This window comes from Capra hircus, chromosome 12, assembly GCF_001704415.2.
Source record: "Capra hircus breed San Clemente chromosome 12, ASM170441v1, whole genome shotgun sequence".
Lineage (NCBI taxonomy): Eukaryota > Metazoa > Chordata > Mammalia > Artiodactyla > Bovidae > Capra > Capra hircus.
The window spans coordinates 74082409-74110092 of NC_030819.1; the positions used below are offsets into that span (position 1 = coordinate 74082409).

General features: G+C 38.7%; 1 protein-coding gene across 6 annotated transcripts in view; it reads right to left on the reverse strand.

The window, feature by feature from the left end:
• Positions 5691 to 27684, reverse strand: part of AKAP11 (A-kinase anchoring protein 11) — a 49328-nt gene continuing 27334 nt past the window's right edge. For 3 of the 6 annotated variants that reach the window (XM_018056787.1, XM_018056785.1, XM_018056786.1), the window contains exons 7-12: positions 22684 to 27187; positions 19628 to 19783; positions 16401 to 16484; positions 15568 to 15614; positions 12149 to 12309; positions 5691 to 9561 (exon numbers count right to left, since the gene is read on the reverse strand). In XM_018056787.1, the coding sequence (XP_017912276.1) occupies positions 9421 to 9561; positions 12149 to 12309; positions 15568 to 15614; positions 16401 to 16484; positions 19628 to 19783; positions 22684 to 27187 (5093 nt within the window). In that variant the 3' untranslated portion in view covers positions 5691 to 9420. The remainder of the gene's footprint in view (positions 9562 to 12148; positions 12310 to 15567; positions 15615 to 16400; positions 16485 to 19627; positions 19784 to 22683; positions 27188 to 27684) is intronic. The other 3 variants (XM_018056788.1, XM_018056789.1, XM_018056790.1) reach the window with 3 other exon arrangements.

Here is a 27684-nt window from a genome sequence, read left to right on the forward strand (position 1 = left end):
TCTAAGCCATAACTAATCTGCTATTAAACTCTTGTTTTTTGGCTCCATTATATTTTTTAATTTTAGAAGTTTTTACTTGTTTTTTAAAACTATTTCCTTGCTTTCTGCTGTTTTAAATTCAATTTACTGATATATAACTTTTATCACACAAAATTCATCCTTTTAAATATAAAATTCTTTATTCAGAGTGGTATAACCACTTATTATGGTTTTTCAGTTGCTAAGACCTGTCAGACTTTCAGTCACTAAGTCGCAAAAGTCCAACTCTTTGCGACCCCATGGACTGCAGCACACCAGGCTTCTCTGTCCTTCACTATCTCCCTGAGTTTTCACGAACTCATGTCCATTGAGCTGGTGATGCCATCCAACCATCTCATCCTCTGTTGTCCCCTTCTCCTCCTACCTTCAATCTTTCCAGCATCATGGTCTTTTCAAATGAGTCAGCTCTTCACATCAGGGGTCCAAACAAAGTATTGGACCTTCAGCTTCAACATCAGTCCTTCCAATGAATATTGATGATTGATTTCTTCAATCACTGCTGCTGCTGCTGCTGCTAAGTCGCTTCAGTCATGTCCAACTCTGTGCGACCCCATAGACAGCAGCCCACCAGGCTCCTCTATCCCTGGGATTCTCCAGGCAAGAACACTGGAGTGGGTCACCATTTCCTTCTCCAATGCATGGAAGTGAAAAGTGAAAGTGAAATCGCTCAGTCATGTCTCTTTGACTGCAGCCTACCAGGCTCCTCTGTTTGTGGGATTTTCCAGGCAAGAGTACTGGAGTGGGGTGCCATCGCCTTCTCAATCTATATAATTCCAGAACATTTTCATCACCCAAAGGAAACCCTGTACCCATTAACAGTCGTTCTACATTCCCTTCTTTCTCCAGACCCTGGAAACAATTAACTGTCACTATGGATTTGCTTATTCTGGACATTATATATAAATTGCATCACCCAACATGTGGCCACTTGTCTGCCTTCTTAGCATAGCATTTTTAAGCTTCATCCATGTTGTGATGTGTATCACTATTTTATTCCTTTTAATGACCGAATATTTTATGGATAAACACTTTGTTTATCTATTCATCAACTGATTGACAGTTAAGTTGTTTCTACTTTGGGACTGTTATGAATAGTTCTATAAATATTCATGCACAAGTTTTTATAGAAACCTGTATTTTCACTTCCCTTGAGAATCTCCTTAGGAATAGAATTGTTGAATTATATAACTTTTACTTTTTGAGGAACTGCTCACATGAGAGTTAGCCTATCAAGTCTCACGAAAGATTTTTAACTTGAGTCACTGCCAAAGTTTGAGAGAAGTTTTCTTCCAAGCCTCAGAGTGCGAAAGCTGTTCCCCCAACCCCAACTTCACTTTGATACTGTGGGTGTAGTCATCTGAGGTCTTCACTCTGGTCATGCCCCAAAGTTTGGTGTGATGGTTACGGAAAAATGCTTCAGTTTGGCTAGGCCACAGGGCCAGATACTTGGTCACACACATCTGGAGTGCAGATATATTTACCTGAAAAGGAATTCTTTTTAATGAGATGAACATTCAAATCAGTAGATTCTGAGTAAAGCAGATGACACTACATTGCGTGGGTGGGCTTCATCCAGCCAGTTGATCTTACAAGAAAACAGACTGAAGTCCCCTCCCCCTAAAAGAAGGAATTCTTCCAGCAGGCTGCCTCTGGACTAGGGCTACATCATCAACTCTTCCCTGGGTCTCCAGCCTGCTGCCTGCTCAGATTTTGGCCTTGCCAGCCTTCACAATCATGTGAATTAATGCTTTAAAATAAATCTTTCTCAATAGAAGATAAATAGGTATCGATAGATATCGACAAGTATCAATAGATATCAATAGATAATATGAGTTCAGTTCAGTTGCTCAGTCGTGTCCGACTCTTTGAGATCCCATGAATCACAGCACGCCAGGCCTCCCTGTCCAGCACCAACTCCTGGAGTTCACCCAAACTCATGTCCATCGAGTCAGTGATGCCATCCAGCCATCTCATCCTCTGTCGTCCCCTTCTCCTCCTGCCCCCAATCCCTCCCAGCATCAGGGTCTTTTCCAGTGAGTTAACTCTTCGCATGAGGTGGCCAAAGTACTGGAGTTTCAGCTTCAGCATCAGTCCTTCCAATGAACACCCAGGACTGGTCTCCTTTAGGATGGACTGGTTGGATCTCCTTGCAGTCCAAGGGACTCTCAAGTCTTCCCAAACACCACAGTTCAAAAGCATCAATTCTTCGGCACTCAGCTTTCGTCACAGTCCAACTCTCACATCCATACATGACCACAGGAAAAACCATAGCCTTGACTAGACGGACCTTTGTTGGCAAAGTAATATCTCTGCTTTTGAATATGCTGTCTAGGTTGGTCATAACTTTTCTTCCAAGGAGTAGCGTCTTTTAATTTCATGGCTGCAATCACCATCTGATTTTGGAGCCCTAAAAGATAAAGTCTGACACTGTTTCCACTGTTTCCCCATCTATTTCCCATAAAGTGATGGGACCGGATGCCATGATCTTAGTTTTCTGAATGTTGAGCTTTAAGCCAACTTTTTCACTCTCCTCTTGCACTTTCATCAAGAGGCTCTTTAGTTCCTCTTCACTTTCTGCCTTAAGGGTGGTGTCATCTGCATATCTGAGGTTATTGATATTTCTCCCGGCAATCTTGATTCCAGCTTGTGCTTCTTCCAGCCCAGCATTTCTCATGATGTACCCTGCATAGAAGTTAAATAAGCAGGGTGACAATATACAGCCTTGACGTACTCCTTTTCCGATTTGGAACCAGTCTGTTGTTCCATGTCCAGTTCTAACTGTTGCTTCCTGACCTGCATATAGGTTTTTCAAGAGGCAGGTCAGGTGGTCTGGTATTCCCATCTCTTTCAGAATTCTCCACAGTTTATTGTGATCCACACAAAGGCTTTGGCATAGTCAATGAAGCAGAAATAGATGTTTTTCCGGAACTAGATGTAAATGCACCTCATAGACAGAGAAGCCTGGTGAGCTAGTCTATGAGGTCGCAAAGGAGTCAGAGACAATTTAGCAACATGTATTCTTGCAGGTGGTTTCACCATGTTTTTGTATTTTGGGTTTTAGTTATGGTGAAACAATGTAGGGTGATGAGCAGAACTTAGGCTCTGGAGCCTGGGAGATCACGGCATCACCACTATGCCTGCTGTAAAAAATTTCAACCTGAGCCTGAGTTTTCTCACAGGAAAAATAGGAATCATAACAAGATTGATGTCTGGATTCAATAACATGGAATGCTTGCCATAATGGTAAATAGGATTATTGTGTGAACAAGTGTTGCATTTGGGTGGCTCCTTTCATTTTCTATCTTATTTTTTTTTTAATGCTGCTAATAACCCTGTGCCTTTAGAGTTCAATTTCCTTCTTAGAAAAATAGTATCCACTTCAGTAGTTTTTCTTCTCAGCAGAGGTAAACATAAACTCTTTCAGTCTATCAGAAATTACCTTAATTTTTATGATCACTCTTGAAAAATAGCTTAGAAAAATATGAATTTCTAGATTTGATAGTTAACCAGCACTTTGAAGCTATTCTCTTTCAGCACACTGTTGAGCAGACTGCTAATCGAACTGTTGTGCCTTCTCAAAAAGTCAGGAAGCCACAATTTGTCATTCCTTTATCCATATAAAATGCCTCATTAAAATAGATACTATATCTCTGGTATTCCTTCATGCCCGCTGGGTAGTTCTGTTGAAAAAGGAAATGTAAATTGAAGCTGCTCTTGGTAAACCCAGGCTGGCTTTCCCTTCTTTCATTTCTATATTGCTCTTTATAATTAGTATCTGTTCCCTGTTCAAGAGCAATAAACTCACCAAGTCTGTAATTTCTAGACTCTCCTTCCCAACTCTGCATAATCCTAGAGAAGCGAAGAGCTGCTAGAGAATCATTCAGATTTCCTAAACACATCATGTAACTCATCTGCTTTAAGTCAGTTTGCATCTCAAACACCTATAGGGCCCCAGCAGGCAACACAAGCGAGCAAAGTGAAGCATGTCAGGCCACGGGCCAAGAGAAACACAAGGCTGGACTACAGGAGCAACCATTATGCAGCTCCTGTCAAACTGCCGCTACATGGGAGTCCAATCAGTGCGTGTGTGCATGCAAAGTTGCTTCAGTCGACTGTTCCACCTCTCTGCGAGCCAATGGACTGCAGCCCACCAGATTCCTCTGTCCATGCAATTCTCCAGGCAGGAATACTGGAGTGGGTTGCCAAGCCCTCCTCCAGGGGACCTTCCTGACCCAGGGATCAAACCAGTGTTTCTCATGTCTTGTGCACTGGCAGGCGGGTTTCTTTACCACTAGCACCACCTGGGAAGCCCCCAATCAGTACTCCATGGCATCCAACGCTTCAAGAGATGCTGAAACACAAAACCTATTTAAATGTGAAATCTCCTCATATTTAAGTGTTGGCAATTATTTTAAAAATCAGATCTCACATTGGACCAAAGCAGAAGTTTAACAGTGGGCTGAATCCAGCACACAGGAGTCCAGTTTTAATCCCTTGCTCTAAACTAAAGAATTGAAGTGTCTGTTTAAAAGATGACATGGGGTGGGGGATGGGGAAAGGCAGGGAGGGAAAGACCTAAAATGTCAAATTTGAAGCTTCAATCCTCTTGAAATGTCTCTTTTCATCTCTTTCCAATCTAAAATATTACCCTTCTTGCTCCAGAGCACAAAAGTAAAATGAGGGTGAGGTGATTACAAAACTACAAAGGACAGAGAAAAAAACAACCACCACTCCACTCCCAAGGGGCAGCCTTCCTGAACTCGTTTCTGCTGTAAATGCTGCTGCTAAAGGTTCTGAGGTTTTCACTCCTACCCTTTGCATAATAGCACCAAGAGTATATTTACCCTGGGATATGTGGCTCTTCCATCTTTCACACTTAAAATGTGTGGTAATTCTTCAAGACTTGTCTCTCATCCTCCCTCCTTATCCCAGATGAAACACAGATCTCAAACGATAAGAGGAAAAAATGCAACCACCACTGCACTCCCAAAATGCAACTTCCTAAACTCTGCTTCTGCTGTAAATAAATGATGCTGCAAAGTTATTCCAATGTCATTTGTCACAAGGTCCCATTCCTTTTGAAATGTTTTTCCTCTTTGGAATTACAGTCAAAAGAATCTTATGGTTTCAGAGCATTTTGTTTTCTTGGTTCCTGAGATGTACTCATACCCAAGCCATTATATGTGATCATTATTTCCTAACATTTTGAAACATCCATGAAAAGCTAGAAAATCACTAATTCCAAGGCTGAAGACACTTAAAGTCAAATTCCATTAGTAATAAATAATCAAGCACCTAGCTTTGAAGTGCCTGATGCTATACAGCATGACAAAGGTCTGATCTGTATATCCTATGGAAGAAGTGCTCAGTCCAGGCTGGAGAATTCCCTAACACACTTATATTCAAAGGCAATCACAATATTCCACTTTGCACTAAAATCCAAAAGGCAAACAGCCTGTCAAGTCATCCTGTCAGCATTCAGAGGCACTCGAATAAGAACTTAGGATTCAGTGTCCAATTAAAATATTCTAGCTTCCGTTCTTCTTTAAAATAATGTGAGAAACATACAGGTTGTTTTATGTGCCTTCTATGCGTTTGTTTTAGTTCAATATTGAGTGTGTTAACAAGATACTACAGATTGAAAACCGAAGTCAGGCATCTCTTAAGTTTATTGGGAAATTCTTAATTGGGAGAGAAAGATCACAGACTTAAACAATTGGAAAAAATAAAAGAACAACTGATTGCAAATTATTACAAAAGTAATTTCTGAAATGTTTATTTTTGAGCCACTGCAAAAACAAAATTTTAGTGCATCCTGAAGTTCATATTTTGGTAAATGAACATATTAAATTACTGAAAAAGCAAAAGAAAAAAGTTACTGTTATACAAGATCTTAACGGAATAATTCAGCACAGTCAAATAAACAGCTATAATTATTCAAAGCTGCTTTTGCTCTACAGCTGGTATATTAAACAAGAATGTGAATTATTACTATTAACACTGCACAAGTAACAAAAGGTAGCAAATCCAGCAATATTAAAACCTGTATTAAATAGTGTTCAAACATTACAATAAAAAACAAAACAATGAACTTCTAGACCTATGATTCTACCCCTGTGAAAGGAATGTACACGGATGGTAGAAAAAAAATAAATAAATAAAGTGACAAGTGTGACCAACACTGCGTCTGCATCTCCAGAGCAGGAATACGGTGAGTGAGTCAACGTGTGCAGGGCCTCAAACAAGAGTGAGAAAAAAAGCATTTCACTTGAGCACAGCTTCATAATTCCCACGGAAGCTCTACTTTTCTTGTGCTGGTGACAGGTGGACAGAGTTCGAAATGGAAAGGATTTTCCCTACACCCTGAATATGGATGCATTATTATTTTTCTTAATTCTATGGAAAGTTTCTCTTGAAAAAACAAAATTTAAAGCTACAGACTGATGGGAAATTGACCATTTTAATTGTGAGAGAGTAGTATTTACTACTCTGAGTCTAGACCCTAGTGATGAGTTAAGGTTAAACACTGCATCTGGGGAATGTGCATCATATCAAAACCACATGGGTAAACCATCTTTTACCTTATAACTGGTGCATTTAATAAGTAACTAATTTCTCCTACCAGCAAAATAAAACCTTTAATTAAGCAAAATGAAAGTATTATGAGTTGAATTAATTCATATCAAATATCTAAAAGGATAAATAGAATGGTTGTCAAACTATGAAGATGTTATCACATATATTCACTGAGTAAATGTTCTCAAAGATTTTAAAACTCCATTAAACCATTAAACTGTGTTAAACCATCCCAGACATACTGTAATTTTCTTCTGTGATTTATAAATGAATCATTCCTTTTGTGAAAATCAGGAAATAAATCAAAATCAAAATGAGTTAATACCCCAAATATAAATGGAATTTTAAACTTGGCTTGGAAAAAGAAGTTCCGTCTGAAACAATGTTCTAAAAACCCCATCCAAGGCCTCCTTCACTTTTTTTTCACAGTTCTCCAATGGTTCTGAAACTGATAAAACAGAAAATTCAACCCAAAGCACATCACAACTTTAACAGTTCTGAATAAGACATGATATTTCATAAGGGCCAAAGTATGCAGAATAGCAATATTACAGTATCATAATAAAATTACATCAAATAGATTTTTAACAAAATAAGACAGAGTCTTCCTCAACAAACAGATCTGTTCTGAAGGCTAAGCAACCAAATAGATTCTACATCTTTGGAAAAATCACAAAGTGCCTTTAAACAAAGTAAGTTTAGACTGTTCTTGATTAAAAGATACTGTTCTAAACTCCAATGTTCTCTCTCTATATAAGGAAGCTTAACTCCCACTTCTTTTCACATTTGCCAACGTTTAACATTTTCTCTACATCCCTGCACTGAACCGCTGTGTGTGGAGCTCCACTGTGATCAGTACTATACATGCTAGTGTCCAAGGACTGGTCTGCTGGGCCACAGTGGCTGAATAGGGAACTCGGAATCCAGCACAGCTCCAGAAAACGAACAAAAACAAAGACAGGAGGAAAACCTTACCATACAGGAAATCAACATTTTCAAGTACAGAGTTTTACAGAACTAACATATTGTCACTTTAGCTTAAAAGAAATTCAGAACTCAGTTTTGCTGTTAATAACACCCGTACATACACTGAAAATACCAAATACAATTTGATAGCTATACACTTGTAAAAATTCAACCTAAGCTTAATAATCAATTAATCTATGTTAAACAACCTGCTTCCTAACAATTAAGAACCTAGTCCAGTGCTGCTGCAGATCAAATTCTAAGAAGCTAAAGACAGAATCAATTCCGCTTACATACATTTCCTACATCTCTCCAACCTTAAAAAACACCCGAAGAAACTTTCGCAAAATTTATCTTTAAGGCCTGCTCAATTTCTTCATCTTAAATTGGGAAAAATAGAAGCTTCTGTAAGTGTAACCTCAAAACATTTAAATAGATTTTGGCATTTTTCTTAAGAAGCAATGATTTCCCTGCCATAACTGTAATTCAAATCAATGCAAGTGCCCTGTTCCTTGTCCCCGGCAGATGCTACTATCCTCGATACTTTGTGCAGCTTCCAGAAGAGTCAGTTCTCAGGAAGAAAAGTGAGAGCAAAACCAAAACCCTCCAACAAAAAATGATTTCCTCATTTAAAAATCTGCTAATGGAAGAATCAAAAATTCACACGCATATACCCTCATACAAAACACAATCCTGGTCCTCTATTCAAGTCAACTCGCAGTTACTAAAGACGAGTGGAACAAAATGCAGAGCCCAGAAAGACTGTATCAGAGGACTTTACAAAACAGTACTGGGGAAGGTCCCGATTTTTCTAGAAAAAGCTAAAGTGGAGTTTTAATTTAAAAATCCTTGCTAAAGGATTTTTTCAAAATCCCAACAGAGAAAACAATTATTCGGCTTCTCTAAATACATTTCCAAATGAACATTAAGTTTTAAAATTTCAATATGTTTTGCACCTTTATTTTCATTTAAAGAATAAGTTGGGGACTCAAAATAGTCAAAAAAGAAAAATTCTTACTGCACAATCTTTATAGACATTTTATTTTAAAGCACCTTTTTAATGTTAACAGTGGGTTTGTAACCAGAAAAGAGTAAAATAAAAGAGGGTACCCACCACTAGCAAGGTTAAAGTTCTCCTTTACATACACACACACACACACACTCTCTCACTCACTCACTCACTCTCATGCCAGAACAATTGGAAACATTAGCAAATAAGATCATTTAATGAAAGGCTGGGGAAACTATCATTTATAGTATTTATAGAAACCTAAACTACTGTTTATAAGAAATTAAATAACTTGGGGGATTCAAAAAAATACCAATAGCTGAACCATGAAAATAAAACTGACCCTTAAAAATAGAAAAAGATGTCAGAAAAATAAATTAGCCTCAATGCTGTTTTTTTGATGTCAGATTTGTTATTAACAGGAAACCGTTTGCTTGAAAAGGAGCAAAATTATAACTCTTTATCCCTGGAACCCCCCTTCAGCCACCTCAGTGCAATTTCTAGCAGCACTATTTGGATGCGAAAAGAACGCCATCAGTCAATGTTCCTGAAAGCCTCATAGTCAGACCTTTCTTCAAATACATGTTCTTAGGGTCTTACGTAACACACTGCACATGTATACAGAAGAATAAGTAAAGCTAATATTTGACAGATGACGAAAGTATGAACTATATACACCATATGATGACACAACACATTAATAGCTATTTACTTTCCCCCCAATTCACTTTAAATGTTAATATTCACTACTCAAATTTTACCCTATGCATCTTTATCTGTTTCTTCCTCTCCCAAAACAAATAATAAAATACACTGGTTTGGAGTTTGTTCTATGCATTTTCCAAGAGCCAGTCAAACAGGGACTTGCATCTCTCCTCACTGGACGTCTTCTCCATCACCTCATAGTATTTAAGCACAGCCTGCAGGAGGTCTCCCACTTTCCAGCCTTTTTCCTGTAGCCGTTTTGAAAGCTAGTAAAAAAGGAAAATAAGCCAAACATTAACCGAAAGCAATTTTTTAACAATAAAGTTTTCATTTTTATTTATAACCCTGGATGAAACTGCTGTTTGCAGCAAAATACTGTTTCCCAGTTATAACAAGGTATTCTCCCCTAAACCACCACTCTTTACACAAATTAAACATTTTTCCTTCCTGGCTTTTATAAATACTCTCCTCCACAGAGTGACACTTTGGGATTGCGGGAGCCAGAACCCCACAAACCTCGCCCAGCATAGTGTCTGTGTGGGCGTGGAGAGACTCCATCTCTACAGGAAACTCTGAACTGAACTAAATACATCTGCCACACCCTCAACCGGGAACATAAAATAATAAAGACAATGTCAAGCTTAATAAAAGGATGTGGATTTTCCTTCTACAACGTACAGTGTGGCTTTCTCCCCTGGAATACGCACTCCAGGCTCAACAAAAACATACAAGAAATGTTCATATTTCAGAAAAAAGTAAATAAATATTAAACACTGTGGCAATCATTTTGTAGTATGTACAAATATCATTATGTTGTTCACCTGAAACTAATATGGTATTATGTATCAATTATACCTTTTTTTAAGTATAAAAATACAGGTTTAAGTAAACTATCATCACCAATCTGAACATGTCTTCAACTCAGACTTTTTCCTATTTAGTTCTATAAAAACTGTTTGTAATATAAATATACTTAACCTTTTCAAAAATAGTTTTACTGTGATATAATTCACATACCACACAATTCACCCATTTAAAATAGACCAGCCAATGGTTTTTAGTGTATTCAGAGAGTTGAATGCAACATCACCACAAACAACATTAGGATACCTTTATTACCAAAGAAAAGTCTACCTGTTAATCACTGCCCATTCCTCCCAACCCCGTCAACTCGAGGCAATCACTAAGCTACTTTCAGTTTACAGATCTGCCTATTTTGGCCATTTCATTTTAATGGAATCACAAAATATATGGCCTTCTGTGACCTGGCTCCTTTCACTTAGCATAATGACTTCAAGGGTCCTCCACCTCCAGGGTGTAGCATGTCTACTTCATTCCTTTTTACTGACAGCCAATATTCCACTGCATGGACAGACCACGTTTTATTCATCAGTTAATGGACATTTAGGATGTTTCCACTTTTGGCCTATTATGAATAACACTGCCTTGGACATATGTTTTCACTCCTCTTGGGTACAGACCTAGGTGGAGAATTGCTGGGTTATATAATAATGCTGTGTTTGACTTTTTGAGGAACTGCAAGAATGTTTTCTTAGGTTATGTGGGGATGCGGTTCCCTTACCTCAGCACCGTTACACTCAGCTCTGCCTAAGGCCTTCCTTAGCCCTCAATTTATCCAAGACTAAATGACTTGAAAACGCTTGCTTCCATAGTCAGTTCTAATACTTTCCCTACCCATTCTTTCCCCTTGACAATTCATTTCCTGAACATCCCCTTTCTGTCTTATTTCCTCCCTCTGCCTCTAAACAGAAATCTATGCTGGAAAAATTCAAGAAGTCTAAATAAAAACAACAAAATACAAAAAACAATTGTTTTATATCTTTTTCACATACTTCTTTCAATAATATTTTTGTAAATTCTGAACCAGAAATCAAGACAATTCCTTTTTTGTCATTATTAATCATTTTATACTGGTTATTCTTTGAACTATTCTACATTATACAGTAAGATTAAATGAAAGTTCTGATAAACAAACGTCCTAGGCAAAAACCTTAAGGCTGCAATCTAAAAATTCTGATAATATAACTGGCTAATAACATAACTGGTACACAGTAAATTATCAATAAAAATATTTTATTAATGCACCTAAACTGAATGCTTTAGTATTAGAACCCTACTAAATGCTCAAAGTGAATTACTGTCCCTTATTAAATGTTTATAAACTTTTACTGGCTTTTGCTTATGCTAGCTTCTCATACTAATGACACTGGATTAACAGAAGAGACATACTCATTACTAGGCATAATTATGCATCAATTAAGGACAAAGAATGGACTTCCCTGGTGGCTCAGACGGTAAAGCGTCTGTCTACAATGCGGGAGACCCAGGTTCGAGCACTGGGTTGGGAAGATCTCCTAGAGAAGGAAATGGCAATCCACTCCAGTACTACTGCCTGGAAAATCCCATGGACAGAGGAGCCTGGTAGGCTACAGTCTATGGGGTCGCAAAGAGTTGGACACGACTGACTTCACTTCCCAAGTACAGAGAATAACTCGATCTTTTTGCTTATTAAAGACACCCAGCTTTGAGAATTTAGGATGTGCCAGGCACTGAATTAAGCAACTTTTAACAGTGTTATAGTTAATCCTCACAAATCTCTGCCAGGTAAATTCTATGCTCATTTCCACAGCCCAGATAAAAAGCCTGCGACTAGTGAACCTGCCCAAGGTCACACTGCAAGAGTGCAGCAGAGCTGATATCTGAGCCCAAGCACTGGACTCTAACGCCCGGGCATCTGCCCATTTGCTATCAGTGGGCATCTTATCAGATCAACTGTGACACAGAGCAGCACACACTGTGCCCTCACACCCACCCTACAAGGCAGGTACTTACTTGCATAAACTCCTTCTTTGCAGAGTCATGAAAATAAAGTTCTGCAACTTCTGCCTCAGAAGCAACAAGCCACTGAAGAATAATTCTTAGCTGGGGGTCTACTGTGCATGGCTCCATGTCAATATTTGTAATTAGCAGAGTCTTTCCATCTTGCTCCAAACCTAAAATTTAAATTTTTAAGCAATATGCAAAGAAATCCATCAATTCAATTCTCAGTACTCTGGTTTCTAAGGATATATAAGCATTTTCCATTTCTTAAGATTCCAAGGAATTTTCCAAAAAATAATCTTTTCTTAACTGCACCATAACACCAACTAAAGCATTACTTTGAAAGAGCAAAATAATGCTAAAATAAAAAAATAGTTTGATCATCTGTGACAACACAATGCAAAACTCTATTCTGAGGCACTGAATTCAACTGGCAATTCACAAATGCCATACTTTATGTCAAAGTATAATCCACAGGTATAGCAAATAAAACTAAAATGCTACAATTACAATCAAAACACAAATAAATATATTAAATGGACTTTCAGAAAGCTTTCTGAACTAAGAGAAACAGCAGCAGGAGTGAATACTTGGATCACACATATTATAGCCTAAGTGCTGATCTAAGCTCTTTAGACACACTAACTCCCTCACCCCTCACAAACACCCTAGGAGGAGGGAACCACGACCATCCCATTTTACAGGTTAGGGATCAGGGGTAGAGACAGACCAAGAGTCTCACAGCTGGGACACAGCTGAGTCAGGATATTAACATTGGCAATCTGGTTCCATGCTCTTAATCACTTCACTTTTCAGGCAAAATATGGGGGGGGGGGAGTCATATACAACCACTTACATCCACAAAACCAAACCAGGGACAGTGGTAGAAGACACTGTTCTCAAGTTTTGTTTTGTTTTTAATAAAAACTATGTTTTCAACATTAAAAAAGATGAATCTCTGTTGACTATAAAACTAAACCAATATCCTGTGTTGAATACCGCTGCTTAGTGGTGGCTGAGCAACCAGTAGTGCTGAGGCCCGGGCCTCCCCCACAAGACGCAGGCAGGGGGGCATGCAGGCATACACTGCACCAATTTGCACCAGTAATGGACATTTGCTGGTGAATGTCCCTATTTTTTTTTTTTTACAGTTGGCAGGGCATTTTAGACCACTACTAATTTTTAGGGTTCCTACTGACCTGTAAGATCTTTCATTTAAAAAAATTGGTTCCTGCTATTCTCTTAAAATAAATGTATTATCATTTCCTTCCTTTCCGCACTCTGATTCTCAATCAAAAATGGGTCTGGCACCCAACAGTATCACAGTCTTTGGACCATTCTATAAACTCTGCAGAGGTCATGGAGTTGAAAGGTTCTCTGTACCACTTGATTTTCCAGTTCAGGGTGTCTGGCTGCCTAAGAGTGATCTCTAAGAGAGGTCATTCAACTCTAGTGAAAAGAGAGAGAACTGACATCCTGCAACTACAAACAAAAACAAATAAATAAAGCAAGCTTGCTGCCTTAGGCTTTCCATAATTCTGAACTATTTTCACTCAGCAAAAATAAAGCAAATATTCTTCCCTGGCTGGTTCAGATGGTAAAGGATCTGCCTGCAATGTGGGAAACTCGGGTTCGATCCCTGGGTTGAGAAGATCCCCAGAGGAGGGCATGGAACCCACTCCACTATTGTTGCCTGGAGAACCCCACGGACAGAGGAGCCTAGTGTGCAACAGTTCATGGGGTCGCAAAGAGCTGGGCATGACTGAGCAACTAAGTATAAACAAACAAATACTCTAACAAAAACTAAAAATACTGCCCAATCCCCCTGGAGAAGAAAGGCTACCCACTTCAGTATTCGAGCCTGGAGAATTCCGTGGACTGTATAATCCATGCGGTCTCAAACAGTCGGACTCGACTGAGTGACTTTCACTGTTACTTTCCCTTTGCACACCTACTTTTTATCAGAAGTAAAACTCATCAGAAAAAAAAAAAACTTACTTCCAGAAACCCTGTATGAAAAATGGCTACTAAGGAGTGGTTTTAGAACTAAAATAATAATAATCTTAGGTTTGAGGATTTGGACTCAAAATTGATACATGACCTTTCTAAATTAAAAAAATACAATTGGTAATAAAACTTACTGGAAACCCAGGTGGAAAGTACATTTTAAGAAATTTGTTCCTACAATTTTCTGTTTGCCTATTTCTGAAGAGATGATTAAAGAATCACTGGTTCAAAAACTAATGTCTAAACATGAATATTCTTACATGCCACTCTATAGAAGACATTATTGGTATTTTCAGAAATAAAGGAAAATTAAGATTTTTGGAAAAAAACTCAACACCCATCTAAATATAATGAAAAAATTTCAACGTGAGAAGTTTTTGAGATTCGCTTAAGACATTCTAATATATTTAATTAAGAATTACAAATCACATTCCAGAACTCTAGTATTTACACATTTGGAACCATGATCATCAAAGGAAGGAATGAGTATTTTCTTCAAATATATGTGTGAGTGTAAGACTGGAATTAATGAAATGGAGAACTGGTTTAAAAATTTCTATTTATTGATTTTTATAAGACTGACATCAAGCACTAATTCTAGAAATAACTAGTTTGAAAGGAAAACAAACTGACGTGATAATTATAATTATATCTCATAACATTAAGAATTTTATATTTTAAACAAAATAATTATATGAAGAGACTATTATAAATTTTTCCCTCAAATAACTGAATACTTCTTTTAAAGTAGTTTGGTCTTTATACTGATGAGTACCCTTCCTTTTAGTTTAACAATCAAATAACACAAGCTGCTCAGCAAAAGATCTGACACTGGATAGATTAGTTCAAGAATACTCTGATTTGGAATATTTCTTCAGTTCCTTTATTATCCATGTAATAAGAAATGTAGACAAGAACTTCTCCTGGGTCTACTCTAATTGCAAACTTCTGTAATTTTAATAGAAAACAATTTAAAAATAAATCAACGTTTGTCCTAATAAATAATTTCAAGTTACACTGAATAGTTTAAATGAGTAATAATGTGTTGAAGGGATCTCAAAAGACATTAATAACCAAAAGGGAAGGGGAAAAAACACCATTATGGAATTATAAAATGATTTTTTTCTGTTATTATTAACAGTCTTCAGTTAGTATTTCCTATCTGATAGGGCTCCATAAAGATTCCTATAAATGTCTTTTTTTTGGTATGTTTGTATTGTTTGAATGTTCCAAGTCTAGTAAAATGGCAAATAAATTAATGAATTTAAACAAAAAAGAATGTTTTGTAATGTAAAACCCTGATAACTCAGCAATAATACAGTGCCTATTTGATGAAAATGCACAAACATTAAAGACTTTCCTAAAGAACTTTATACCTTATACAAAAAACAGGCAAACACTTTAAAAAACAAACAGCCAGTTACCTTCTTCATCAGTCTGATGCTCCTCTTCTTCATCATCTGGCCCATCACTTACCAAATGAAGCAAAAGCAGTTAAAAAAAAAAAAAAGCTTTAATTAATAATGGTATTAAAGCCAATTTTTAAAATGTGACCAAAAAAATGAATGTTACAATATGACATATGACATTTAAAAGGGGGAGAAATGACAAAAAAAAAAAGGAAGCTTTGCTTCTCACACCATTTCATGTTAAAATCTCAAGTGCCAATGATGCCTAAAAGGAAGTTATCAGTAACAGAATTTCCACCTGACCATGATATACAGAGTGTCAAGTAATTACATAATAAAATTTAAAATAATTTAAAGCCAAAATATGCTAATTTGGTTTTAGATAACACAGCATTTGAATATCACAGAATGCCATGAATAATTATTTATTAGTACTTCAGTTGATGCCATTTGTATATTTTTAACAGTTAAAAACACATTTTTTCCTATACTTTTCTTATAAATGGAATGAAACTATATACAGAAACAAACAAACAAAAAAAACAAAGCAACAGAAATCCTGTAGGAAGCAAGCTCTTTTTAATGAAACAGTAATTGGCAGAATGAAAAATAGCAAGCAGTGCACCACATGCATAAAAGTAACACATTTTGCAATTAGGTGTCAGTCGTATCTTAGCAGAGTTGAATTTTTTCATTAGATGTAAATTTATCAAGCAGAATCATGTCAAATACAGGAGAAAAGCAGGTTGATACATGTTGGCACTTTAACCCACATTCTTTTAAGAATATGATATCATGCATTAGTGGTGAAAGACTCATCAGTGTTTAGATTTCTGGACTGGACCAACCTGTCTGATGTTGGAAAGGATAAATTGTCCTCACACAAATCTCCTTCTAAACCAAGACTGCTCCAGCTACTGCTGTTACCATTACTGCCAGAGGAAGAAAAGAACAGAGCTGAACTAGAAAATGAATGGTAAAAACAACCCTGGTTTTCTTTGGAACGGCGTCTATCACTGATAACTGAGGATGTTCTGAAGCTGCCTCAGTGGGCACAGCATCCGTGGAGTTATGTGAAGACCATCGTTGCTACTACATGAGGTGTTCGACAGCTTCAGAGATTAGGGAGTTTTCTTACTTGTCCTCAGCAGTTCATGAAAATTATCCTAAATTTATATTTATTTTACAGATTCAGACAGTGACTTTTAGGACAGTAAATGAATGGAAGAACAAAAAAGTTTCACAATGAAATTAATGTCTATGGCAAAACTTAGGACATAATTTGTAAAAATCCAATGGTATCCAGTTTGGATAAAGTTTATACAGGTTAACATTCTCCCGAGTCTTTTTCCCTGAGTGTTTAGAGACTGCACACAGTTGACAGCCAGGGCAGGGAAGGAGGATGGGGAAAGGATGAGAAGGAAAACACTGAAACATAGTCCCAAAAGACCTCGTCTAACTACGGGGAGAAAACACATCTTCTGATTTTAAGATACTCACTATTATGTCAATTATCTTTATTTCATACATTATGTATAATTCAGCAGGTGGCAAATAATATACATTTTCTTCAGAATATTGCATAGCCAAGGTCTAATCAAGCATTACACTTGACAGATCAGCCGGTCACTAACACCTCACCGATACCTTCTTACACTGCCTAATCAAAAGAAGAAAGCAACTACGTTCTACAAGTGCAGCAAAGCGACACGACACAAAAAGCAACTGTGTTCGGAAACAAAACTAAATTCAGTTTTTCAGATTAAAATCTAAACATGCAATTTTTAAAAATTCTATCATTAAAATAATTAGTAAGCACATTAGTTTGCAGTGATAAGCAGCTGTATTTTCCCATAGTAGGCTAGACAATTATAAAAATATTTACACAATATAAAATTTGGGTTCTAAAAATGAATGAACATAAAATCATCTTTTATGCATCAGTAAATGTTGATATGGTTATCGAAAAGGGGCTGATTATTTAAAAGTTCTAAAGAGTTTCCAGGCTATTTCAATAATTAACAGGTACATATTAGCACTATTCAACTGTCACAAACCGTAATGCATTACATAAAAATTAAACTGATCAGTGTCTTTTCAACATTACATTCAAACAAATATAGCCCTAGTGTAAAGCCATGAAACCAGCCAGTTTTGCCTACATAGTCTGGTGACAGACAAACCAAAAACGAGAAAATATGGAAATACAGAATGGTTAGACAGCTGTGAGCCAAAGAGAGAGAAAATAAATGATCTCAAACACCATAATTTACTTCTATTAATAGAATGGTTAACTAAGCACAGAAAAAAATTACAAAATTAAAAGTTTTACCCATTTCTACACTAAAGTCATGTATCTTAAGTGTGGTCTCTGATACACCTGCTTTAAAATCATCTGAGGCACTTATCAAGCATGCAGCATCTTGGGACTGCCAATGACCCAGCAAATCTTAATCTCTAGGAGGCAAGCACACCACCAACCCTGGATGAGCCCCACTAAGTTGTTCTTTGTGCTGGAAACTTAAATTCACACAGTACTGTTAGTTCTTATTAATTCTATGGTCAATTAAACCACAGGTGTTTTTTTTTTTCCCCCCTGGACAAAATGCTATCAGGTCAGGTTTTTCCCATTCAAGTAATTAATTTTCTGAACCTAAAGATATTTACTCATGTTAAACACAACTGGTTTAGCCTCAGCCTGATTTGGTCTTTCTGAACTCTGGTTCTGTTAACAGGATTACCTTTTGATCTCTGTTTTGAGTCACTCACAAATAATGAGTGTTCTACACCACTGATAAAATAATGCTAAAGAGGAAGAACCAACGGCTGACCCTGGTAGGCACTTCCCTTCTTTTCATCATACTGGACAGCATTCCATATTGAGTCATTCAACCAGCTACAGCCCTTTTATGGCCACTAGCCTCTAAGTTCTCCCATTTTAACACCAGGATTTCATAAGCAACAATGTTAACTCCACTGAAATTCTAGAAGCCTGTTTCTCAAAGTGAGACAAGAATTTAAGTGTAAACATTCTAAAGGTATGGAGAGGGGCAAATGATAATCTGTGATATTACCCCACTTCCTACTACTAGTTTTAAAGACTGCCTTTTCTGGATTCAAATTTTGTAAAATATTGGTGGCTTGTGTCACGTTTTAAAACTATGACAATAAAAATATAAAAATATTAACACTCACTGGTTAATCCAACCATCAAACCAAGTACTTTGAGATGATGTGTTCTAACAGTTGAAAAGCCATTTCCTTTCCTTCTGCTTCGTCATCCCTTCTTCCCTCCTTCTCCTGGTAAGTCCATTCCAAGGGCCTGTTCTGCAGAAGCTTCACAGGGTCCTTTCTACAAGTGCCCAAAACCCCTTCCTCTCCCTAGGCTCAGCTATGGTCAGTGTTTACTATTTCCAAGTATCACTTAATGTGAATAAAGATTTTGTAACATTTTATAGGTTACTCAGGAAGGCCTGTACAGCATTAGGAATAAAAGAAATAATTCTATTATAATTAATAAAATATTCTAAAACTGGTTTTAGGAACAAGGTTAACTGAGAGAATGATACACGAAGTGCCTTCTGTTTTATCATACTGTATTTTTGTAATGAGTTTACATATTTTCAGTCATTCAAGTATAACTGCTCAAGTTACAGTGATCCTGAATGGACAAATAAGGAATCCCTCCCCTAGAAAAATACTACTATAATATCAAAAAAATTACAGGACCATTTTGATGCCTTTTACAGATAATTATTCTTTTTCCTGTCCTTTAAAGTAAGAAAGAAAATTTTTTTCTCAAAGTTCATGAGAAAGTCAAGTACAGCATGAAGCATGTAAAATCAAATGTATGACATATTTTTCAATTATTGGCACAAAGAAATTAGTCCAGCTAATTACTGTATTTAATAAATGTCAAACCATTAGAAATAATGTTGGAACAAAATACACTTTGATAATAATGGTTAGGTTTACAAATTCAGAATTTTAAAATCAAATTCAGTATAAATTTGGAACTTATTTCTGAGGAGTCTGAGTACCTAAACTATGCAATTACATTCAAAATCACAGTTACCTTTCACTTAGATGGTGAAAACTACTGCTTTCATCCTGGTGTTCATCTTCAAAACTTAAGTTGGACCAGCTTCCAGTACTGTCCTCACCAATACTGAGATGCATCTGCTGGCTACCAAGAGACTCAGCCGACTGAAAGTCTTCTGTTTCTTTTGGACTAGAAAAAAGAAAGAAAATAAGTCCAAAAGCATCAGGTTCTGAATTGTATTATTAATAGGAATATCCATTTGATGATAACGATGACAAAAACAAGAAATGGGACCTTCAGAGTTAGACCAGTGGTCGATCTAACCCTTTGTTTGGGTCTGCTAATAAAGAGACTTGGCAGGAGAGCTTATTAATTTCAAAATTAACTGAGATACCCACTGATATCCCTAACCTACTCTGTTCATCTATTATGGGGCCATCCCAAGCACAGCACTTATTTAGATTCTCTTCAAAGCAGTTCATATTTTCAGCTGGGACACTATGACAGAGCACAAGTTCCTAAGTCTGCCACATCTGCTTTGTAAACAGTATTTTTATTTGTACCAAAAATTACCCCTTTTCTGGCTTTAAGAACAACAACAAAAAAGTAGTTCAAGGAATTCTGGACTATCAATCGAGGCTACAGTCAGACTAGCCAAATCTCTTCAAGATTCTGAGCACGGATCATAATCCCTCTCATTTTTTTTCCTCAATGAAAAAACACTTAAAGTTTTATTCTATCTTCACAAGAAATTCCATTTTCTGTTCAATTACTGTGTATGCCCCTTCTACATTTTATTCTTGACTCACAGTTTAAAGTGATGTTTTAACTTTTTGTTGAAGTACAGTTGATTTACAGAAATGCAGATAACACCACCCTTATGGCAGAAAGTGAAGAACTAAAAAGCCTCTTGATGAAAGTGAGAGAGTGAAAAAGTTGGCTTAAAGCTCAACATTCAGAAAACAAAGATCATGGCATCTGGTCCCATGACTTCATGGCAAATAGATGGGGAAACAGTGGAAACAGTGTCAGACTTTATTTTGGGGGGCTCCAAAATCACTGCAGATGGTAACTGCAGCCATGAAATTAAAAGATGCTTACTCCTTGGAAGGAAAGTTATGACCAACCTAGACAGCATATTCAAAAGAAGAGATATTTCTTTGCCAACAAAGGTCCGTCTAGTCAAGGCTATGGTTTTTCCAGTGGTCATGTAATGGCTGTGAGAGTTGGACTGTGAAGAAAGCTGAGTGCCGAAGAATTGATGCTTTTGAAGTGTGGTGTTGGAGAAGACTCTTGAGAGTCCCTTGGACTGCAAGGAGATCCAACCAGTCCATCCTCAAGGAGACCAGCCCTGGGTGTTCATTGGAAGGAATGATGCTAAAGTTGAAACCCCAGTACTTTGGCCACCTGATGTGAAGAGGTGACTCATTGGAAAAGACTCTGATGCTGGGAAGGATTGGGGGCAGAAGGAGAAGGGGACGACAGAGGATGAGATGGCTGGATGGTATCACCAATTCAATGGACGTGAGTTTGAGTGAACTCCAGGAGTTGGTGATGGACAGGGAGGCCTGGCGTGCTGCAATTCATGAGTTGAGCAACTGAACTGAACTGATTTACATTACTTTATTAGTTTCAGGTGTACAACACAGTAAGTATGTTTAAGGATTATATTCCATTTAAAGTTACTAAAAAATAATGGCTTATATTTATTTCCCAATGCTATAAAATTTACCCTTGTTGCTTATTTTACACATAGTAGTTTGTGCCTCTTAACCCTATACCCCAATCTTGCCCCATATTTTCAAACATGAAGAGGGGAAGTGTTAGTCTTCGAATCAAAACCTTCCAGTGGCTTCTCATCAATCAGAATAAGAGTCCAAACCCTTTTAACATGCATCTGGTATGATGACCTCTCATGACCTCCACCGGGCTCCTGCTCTCCCTGGCTCACCCACCTTAGCCACACAAGCCTCTCTGCTGTTTCCCCAATACACAGTCCCACTAACCTTGGCTGGGAACTCCATTTCCCTGATTTCCACTTAGCTATTGTCTCTTCACCTTTGGCTCGCTGCTCCAATGTCACTTTGTCAGAGTTGCTTCCTGCTACCTCCTCGAAACTGCACACCACCCCCAGCACTAGCTCCCTGCATATCCCTATCTTAAGATGGCCAAGAAAAGAGGCAGCACATGTCACGGCACTGACAAAAGATACTAAAATATCCTGGGTTACCACGTGGCTCAATGAAATTCCTCCTCAACTCAAGAAATTTTCTCTTTCCATGAGACTAACAAAAATAATCCTACAAACTAATAACACCAGTCAGTCCTGATGTTTTCCCAGGGAGAGAGAAGGCTAAAAGTGAACATCTGAACTAAGCTGTTAGGACCACTGAGCACAAGTCACAGCCTCTAAAACACAGAACACTGTAGGACTATCACAGAGAGCTGTCCCTTAGACGGCGGCTTATCCAGAGGAGTGGTGGCAGGAGGGGGCTAGTTAGAGAATGCTTGCTTTCTTCACGGGGCTTCCTTGGTGGCTCAACTGGTCAAGAATCCACCTGCAACACAGAACCCTAGGTGGGTAAGACCCTCTGGAGAAAAAAATGGCAACCCACTTCAGTATTCTTACCTGGGACATCCCACGGACAGAGATGCCTGGCACGTTCAATTATGCTCTTTGTAAGGAAACTTACCTTTGTGAACAGAAGTAAAAACATAATCTCAGAGTGGTACATTAATATGGTGGTACTCAGTATTTGCTGTATGAACTTCTCCAGCTGTTTCCTTGATTCAACCTTACCTACTCTACAGCTGTGTAAACTTGGGCAAGGTGACTATCTACTCTAAGCCTCACCTTCCAATTGAGGAAATGGCTCATACCTTCCTTCCCCCAAAGGGCTGCTGGGGGATAATGAGACAGTGTCTATGAAAAGTAACAGGAAGGATAGCAACGATATGCAAATATAATAGGGAGTATTTCTTTTTGTTCATTTAGGATTAAAAAGAATCACATCTTTCTGAACATCTTTCTAAGACATAAATAATCAAGTTAACTCTACTGCAAAACCCAAAAGAAATCAGAAGCTTACCTGCTGACGGCCTGTCCAGCACTGACCACTGCTGACGCCAGTATCTCTGTGCTGAGGCTCTCGGCAAAGCTGGCGCCTTCCTGTCCGATCCCACTGTCGGCCGCCTGGCTGGTACTACTCAGCTCTCTCTCTGCCTTTTCAATCGCTTCAGCAACTATCTTCTCAGCAAGCACTGTCTTCTTATCGAGATTAACGTGAATTTGAGGGACATCAAGATGAAAAATCCTAGATTTCTGATAGAAGCTGCTAAGCTGTGAATGAGAAACTGGCTTACTACCAGCAAGTGAATCCGGTCTGGGAAAGCAAGGAGACGAATTTCCAGTGCAGTCATGGAGCTCTTTACGGTCACAGTATCGGCAAGCCTGACCCACCAGATGCGACAGCTTTTCTGTGTAAGTGATCCTATCAACTGCTTTTGTGGCTTCAGACACATGGAGGACGGCAGATCCTAAACCCACCTCTAAAGTGTCTCCCACGACTTTGTTAGCATACTGCTCTATAGCTTGAACGACAGTCTCTCCATAGCCACACCCACTCAAGCTGCCTGTACTCTGAGAAAATCTGTGATTCTGTGAAGAAGGCTGAAGAGACTTGGGAAACTCTGGCCCGACATGAGTCTCAGTATCTTCATCACATGCATTTTTTCCATAAAGGCAAGAATCTGTTAACGATTTTGGCAAGCCACCTGTTGATGCCATCAGCTCTTTTGTAACATCTCTTGTGATGCTGTGAGCAAGACAGGTTGAAAAACTATGTAGTTCTGAGCACTCATTTCTGCACGTGTCCCGTGTCCACTCACAAGTCTGGTTTTTATGAAGGTAACTTCCACCACCTCTGCTTTGTCTTTTTTTATCTGCTTCTTGCTGGTGTTCTTTATTTAAAAACAGTAACAGCTCATCATTGGTTTTCATCTGTGAGCTCTGCACAGGGAATATTTTGGAGCTGCACTTCACTTTGGCTGTTTTAGCTGCTTCTTGCAATCCTGACTTAACGGACCGATAGGCAAGTCTGTTGGCGTACTGGTCCATTATTAAGTCACTATTACCACCTTCCTGTTTTAGTATTTGGATAATGTGACCTGCATACTCATCTGTCACACTTTCACAGCTGGGATACTTGTACGTTAGACCTGACAGACAAGAACTTGGTGGTAAAGGAAGAACAGACGGATCTACTCCTCCCAGGTGTGCCACAGCCTCTACATCCAACTTCTCTTCTGATCTATAATCTTGGTCACCATCAACACAACTGTTCCTCTTCCTCCTGAAAAACATACAGCTCCTAACTTTTGCTATTTTTTCAGCTTCCGTAATGACTTCTGCTGCCATATCCCCTGCAAAACTACATAATGCTTGTAAGCTTTCATCTGAGCAATTTAAAAGAGCAGGTGACAGGCTTCTTTGACTCTGCACATTTAAGCAAGGGCTTTTCACCCTGGCTTCTTGAATCACTTTATTATCCAAATGGGAAGCCGCCATTTCGGTTGCAAGAGAAACGATGTGTGTCGCTAACGTGTCTGCAAACTGAACTTTCTTCCCTGCTGGCTCCAACTTCACGTCCACCTCTGGCTGCTCTTCGCCTTCACTACTTTCAACTTCTTCTGAGAGAGACCGCATGAGCTTCAACATGAACTCTTCTTTTTCTATTGCATTTTGTTCATTTTCAGACAAACTGCTTACAGACGAGTTGTGAGGTGTGGACGGTGGTGTGGCCGGTGCAAACTCTTTTGCTAACTCCCCCTTAAGCTTTTTGGTTAACTTCTTGATATCCCACTCAGGAGGAGCCTGGGATGGAACCAGAGGAGTTGATGGAGGGGTGTCAGGTATTACGTTCCCATCTCTCATTTTCTGTTTCTCTTCCACGTGCAAACCATCTGCACAGGTGAGCACTGTGGATGAGAAAGCATGTGAATGGGGAAAAGAGTTTTCCTGCCCAAAAGCCAAGGGTTCAAGGGCTGAATTATGCAAATTCTGCTTTTTCACAGATCTGTCCTTAGCAATTTCCTTCAGGTTGGCTTTCTGGCCTGCTGCTGCTAGACAAGGTGGTAGTGTCTCCAAAGAAAATCCAGGAGCCACAGAACCTTTACCTTCTGGAACACAATCCTTTCCTTCTGAAAGTGAACAGTGAGTTAAATGATCTTGAGCTTCAAGAAACTTGGGGAACTCTTCCAAGGTCTGTGACTCGTCTCCAGGAACAGGCAAGTCTTTCTTGTGGAGGACATTTTTATCTACATTTAGGATCACTAACTTGCTTTCATCTATGGAATGTTTGATAATAGATTTAGATAACTGATCGGCAAACATGTCCTTGCTAGCCTCACTCTGTGGCAGTGTTGCTTGATCCCAGTTGGGGATCGAAGAAGGGGTTTTTCCCTTTCCTGTCTGAGTTAAACAATCTGTGTGTTCTTCTGTTTTTGCAACTTTGGAAGATGTCACTGAATCTATAGTTTCATTTACTATCGTATGCACCATTGCAGCAGAAAAATCGCTAATAATGACAGGATCATTTGTTAACTTTGAAGAGCTTTTTGTTTCAACAACATCACTAGTTGGTTTCACCTCATTCTGGCTACCGGAGTTGTGGTCTGAAGGTAAACAAATATTCCTGAGACAAGCTAGCTCCTCTTCTTTGCTTTTTGTGGCAACACCTGCTAGGGTAGGATCACCATTCAAATGACTATCATCACATGATGGATAAGACTTTGTCTGATACCTATTAGAAGAAATACGGTATGGGAGAAGGGCACTTCCTGCCAAGGGCACTGGGATTGAAGTAACAATTCCTGAAGTACAGAACAAGGCCTGCTGCACCGTGTATTCCTTTTTATACTCCTGCACTGGTTTTGTTACCACAACTGTTTGACTGTTAGAAGTAGGGGAACACACAGAAGTCTGTGTCGCCGACACTACATCTTCTGTGCTCACGAACTTGATGTTTTCTGGGGAAACGCTAACTGCTGCCTTTGTGGTGAAGGTAACATCAACCTGAGACAGCTCAATGAACGCTTCCTGTATTACAGATTCAGACAGATCTCTTGCATAGGACTTCACCACTCTGTCTTCATAGTGAAACGACCGACCCTGCAGAGATGCAGGTGTTGGAGGATAGGAGAACTGACACACTTCCATGATGCCTTCAAAAATAAGCTCTTCGGCGAGATCTGCAGCAAATCTAGTGACGGTGTTAGTGAAGATCTGTTTCTTTACATATTGTAGATCTTTTAAAGCATTTGAGAATGCCTCACTCACCAAAAAACTAGCCAGGCCACCAATGGCTTGTTCTTTCAGTGAAAAAGCACGCTGCCTTCTCAGTTCGTTAAATGCCATTTGAAAAACGGATGACGTCAACTTGATGGCTAACTGGCATAAGGCATTGGTACATGAAGAGACCCCCTTCTCTAAGTCTTTAAATGCACTGCCAAAACTTCTTTCCACGAGATCTGCTGCAAACTTCTGAATGCTATCAATCATTAAGGGTTTATTTTTAGATTTACTTTTTTGATCAAGGCTTCCATGCTGAAGAGCTACCATTTTATTTTCTCCCTTTTTAATACTATTAGTGTTGGATGTTGCATTTGTATGTTGGCTATGGAGAACTGAGCCCAGAACTTCACAGGAAATGCTATTTGCATAATCTTCATAGGTGTAATAAAGAGAATCAGGATTTTCATGACTCCTATCTCCACCAGTATCTGTTTGGCAAACGCATTCAGCTGGAGTACAGCCTCCAAGAGGACTGAAAGCAGAGGATCGAATAGGACTAAACAAACCACTGTCTTCCCCTGAGGCCTTCACCGGGCGGGGGGAATCTGGGGTGTCACACAGGTTACTATAAGGGGATTCTGGTTTACGAGGTGTTGGCTTCCTAATGTTAGCTGGGAGAGCTGGCCGATCAAACTTGAATTTTTGAGGATTCATAGTAGTGGTTACAGAGCACAATTTTTCATGTTTGTGCCCTTTCTTTTGCGATGACTTCCCTATAGCAAGATCTTTCAGAAACGGACAAGCAGTCTCTAAAGTTTGTTCTAGTTCATCAAACTGATCAAAACTATCAAAAAATTCACTCACTTCTGAGTCTGAATCCTCAATATCATCTTTCGTCACAGGAATTTTAGGTAACTCAAGTTTTGCTTTCAAACTTTTTTGATAACCTTCTTCATCCAAGAAAATAACAGGACTTGGACTTGAGCACTCTGATTCAGACGAGTAGGCAGGAGAAGAGGAGAACAACGGTTTCTGGGCATCACTACCTTTCTCTGAAGCAGCAAAGGACCTATAGAAACTCCTCTGGACCCACGGTTCAGAGACTGATGTCGTGACAGAAGTTCTCACTGGAGGCAGTTTTTTATGTCCCAGAATGTTTATTAAAGAAGCTGAAGGTTTAGCCAATGACTTCTGCTGCTCAGAGCCAACCAGAACCCTGAAATCATGGGTATCCAAATGGTGACCAGAAATAGTCTGTGAAGCAGCATCACACTGGCTCCTTGGTGCAATTATGTTTAATCCTAGAGGAAAAGAAAACAATTATTCTTGAAAAGAATTTTTTAATTGATTTAAATAAATGGGAATAAGTAGACTTGAAGCATGAAATACTCATTTGTATTATAAGTATCGTCTATACTATTTCGTTTTAACACAGGGATCCCCAACCTCCTGGATGTGATGCCTGATGACCTGAGGTGGAGCTGATGTAATACTACTAGAAATAATGTGTATAATAAATATAATGCACTTGAATCATCCCGAAACCATCCCCTTCCTGCCCTAGTTCCATGGGAAAATTATTTTTCATGAAACCAGCCCCTGGTGCCAAAAAGGATGGGGACCACTGAATTAACAGATTTATCTCAAGTTGTACTTAAGAACAAGTATTCAGTTCAAGTCAGTCACTCAGTCGTGTCTAACTTTTTGTGACCCCATGAACCGTAGCATGCCAGGCCTCCCTGTTCATCACCAACTCCCAGAGTCCTCCCAAACCCATGTCCATTGCGTCGGTGATGCC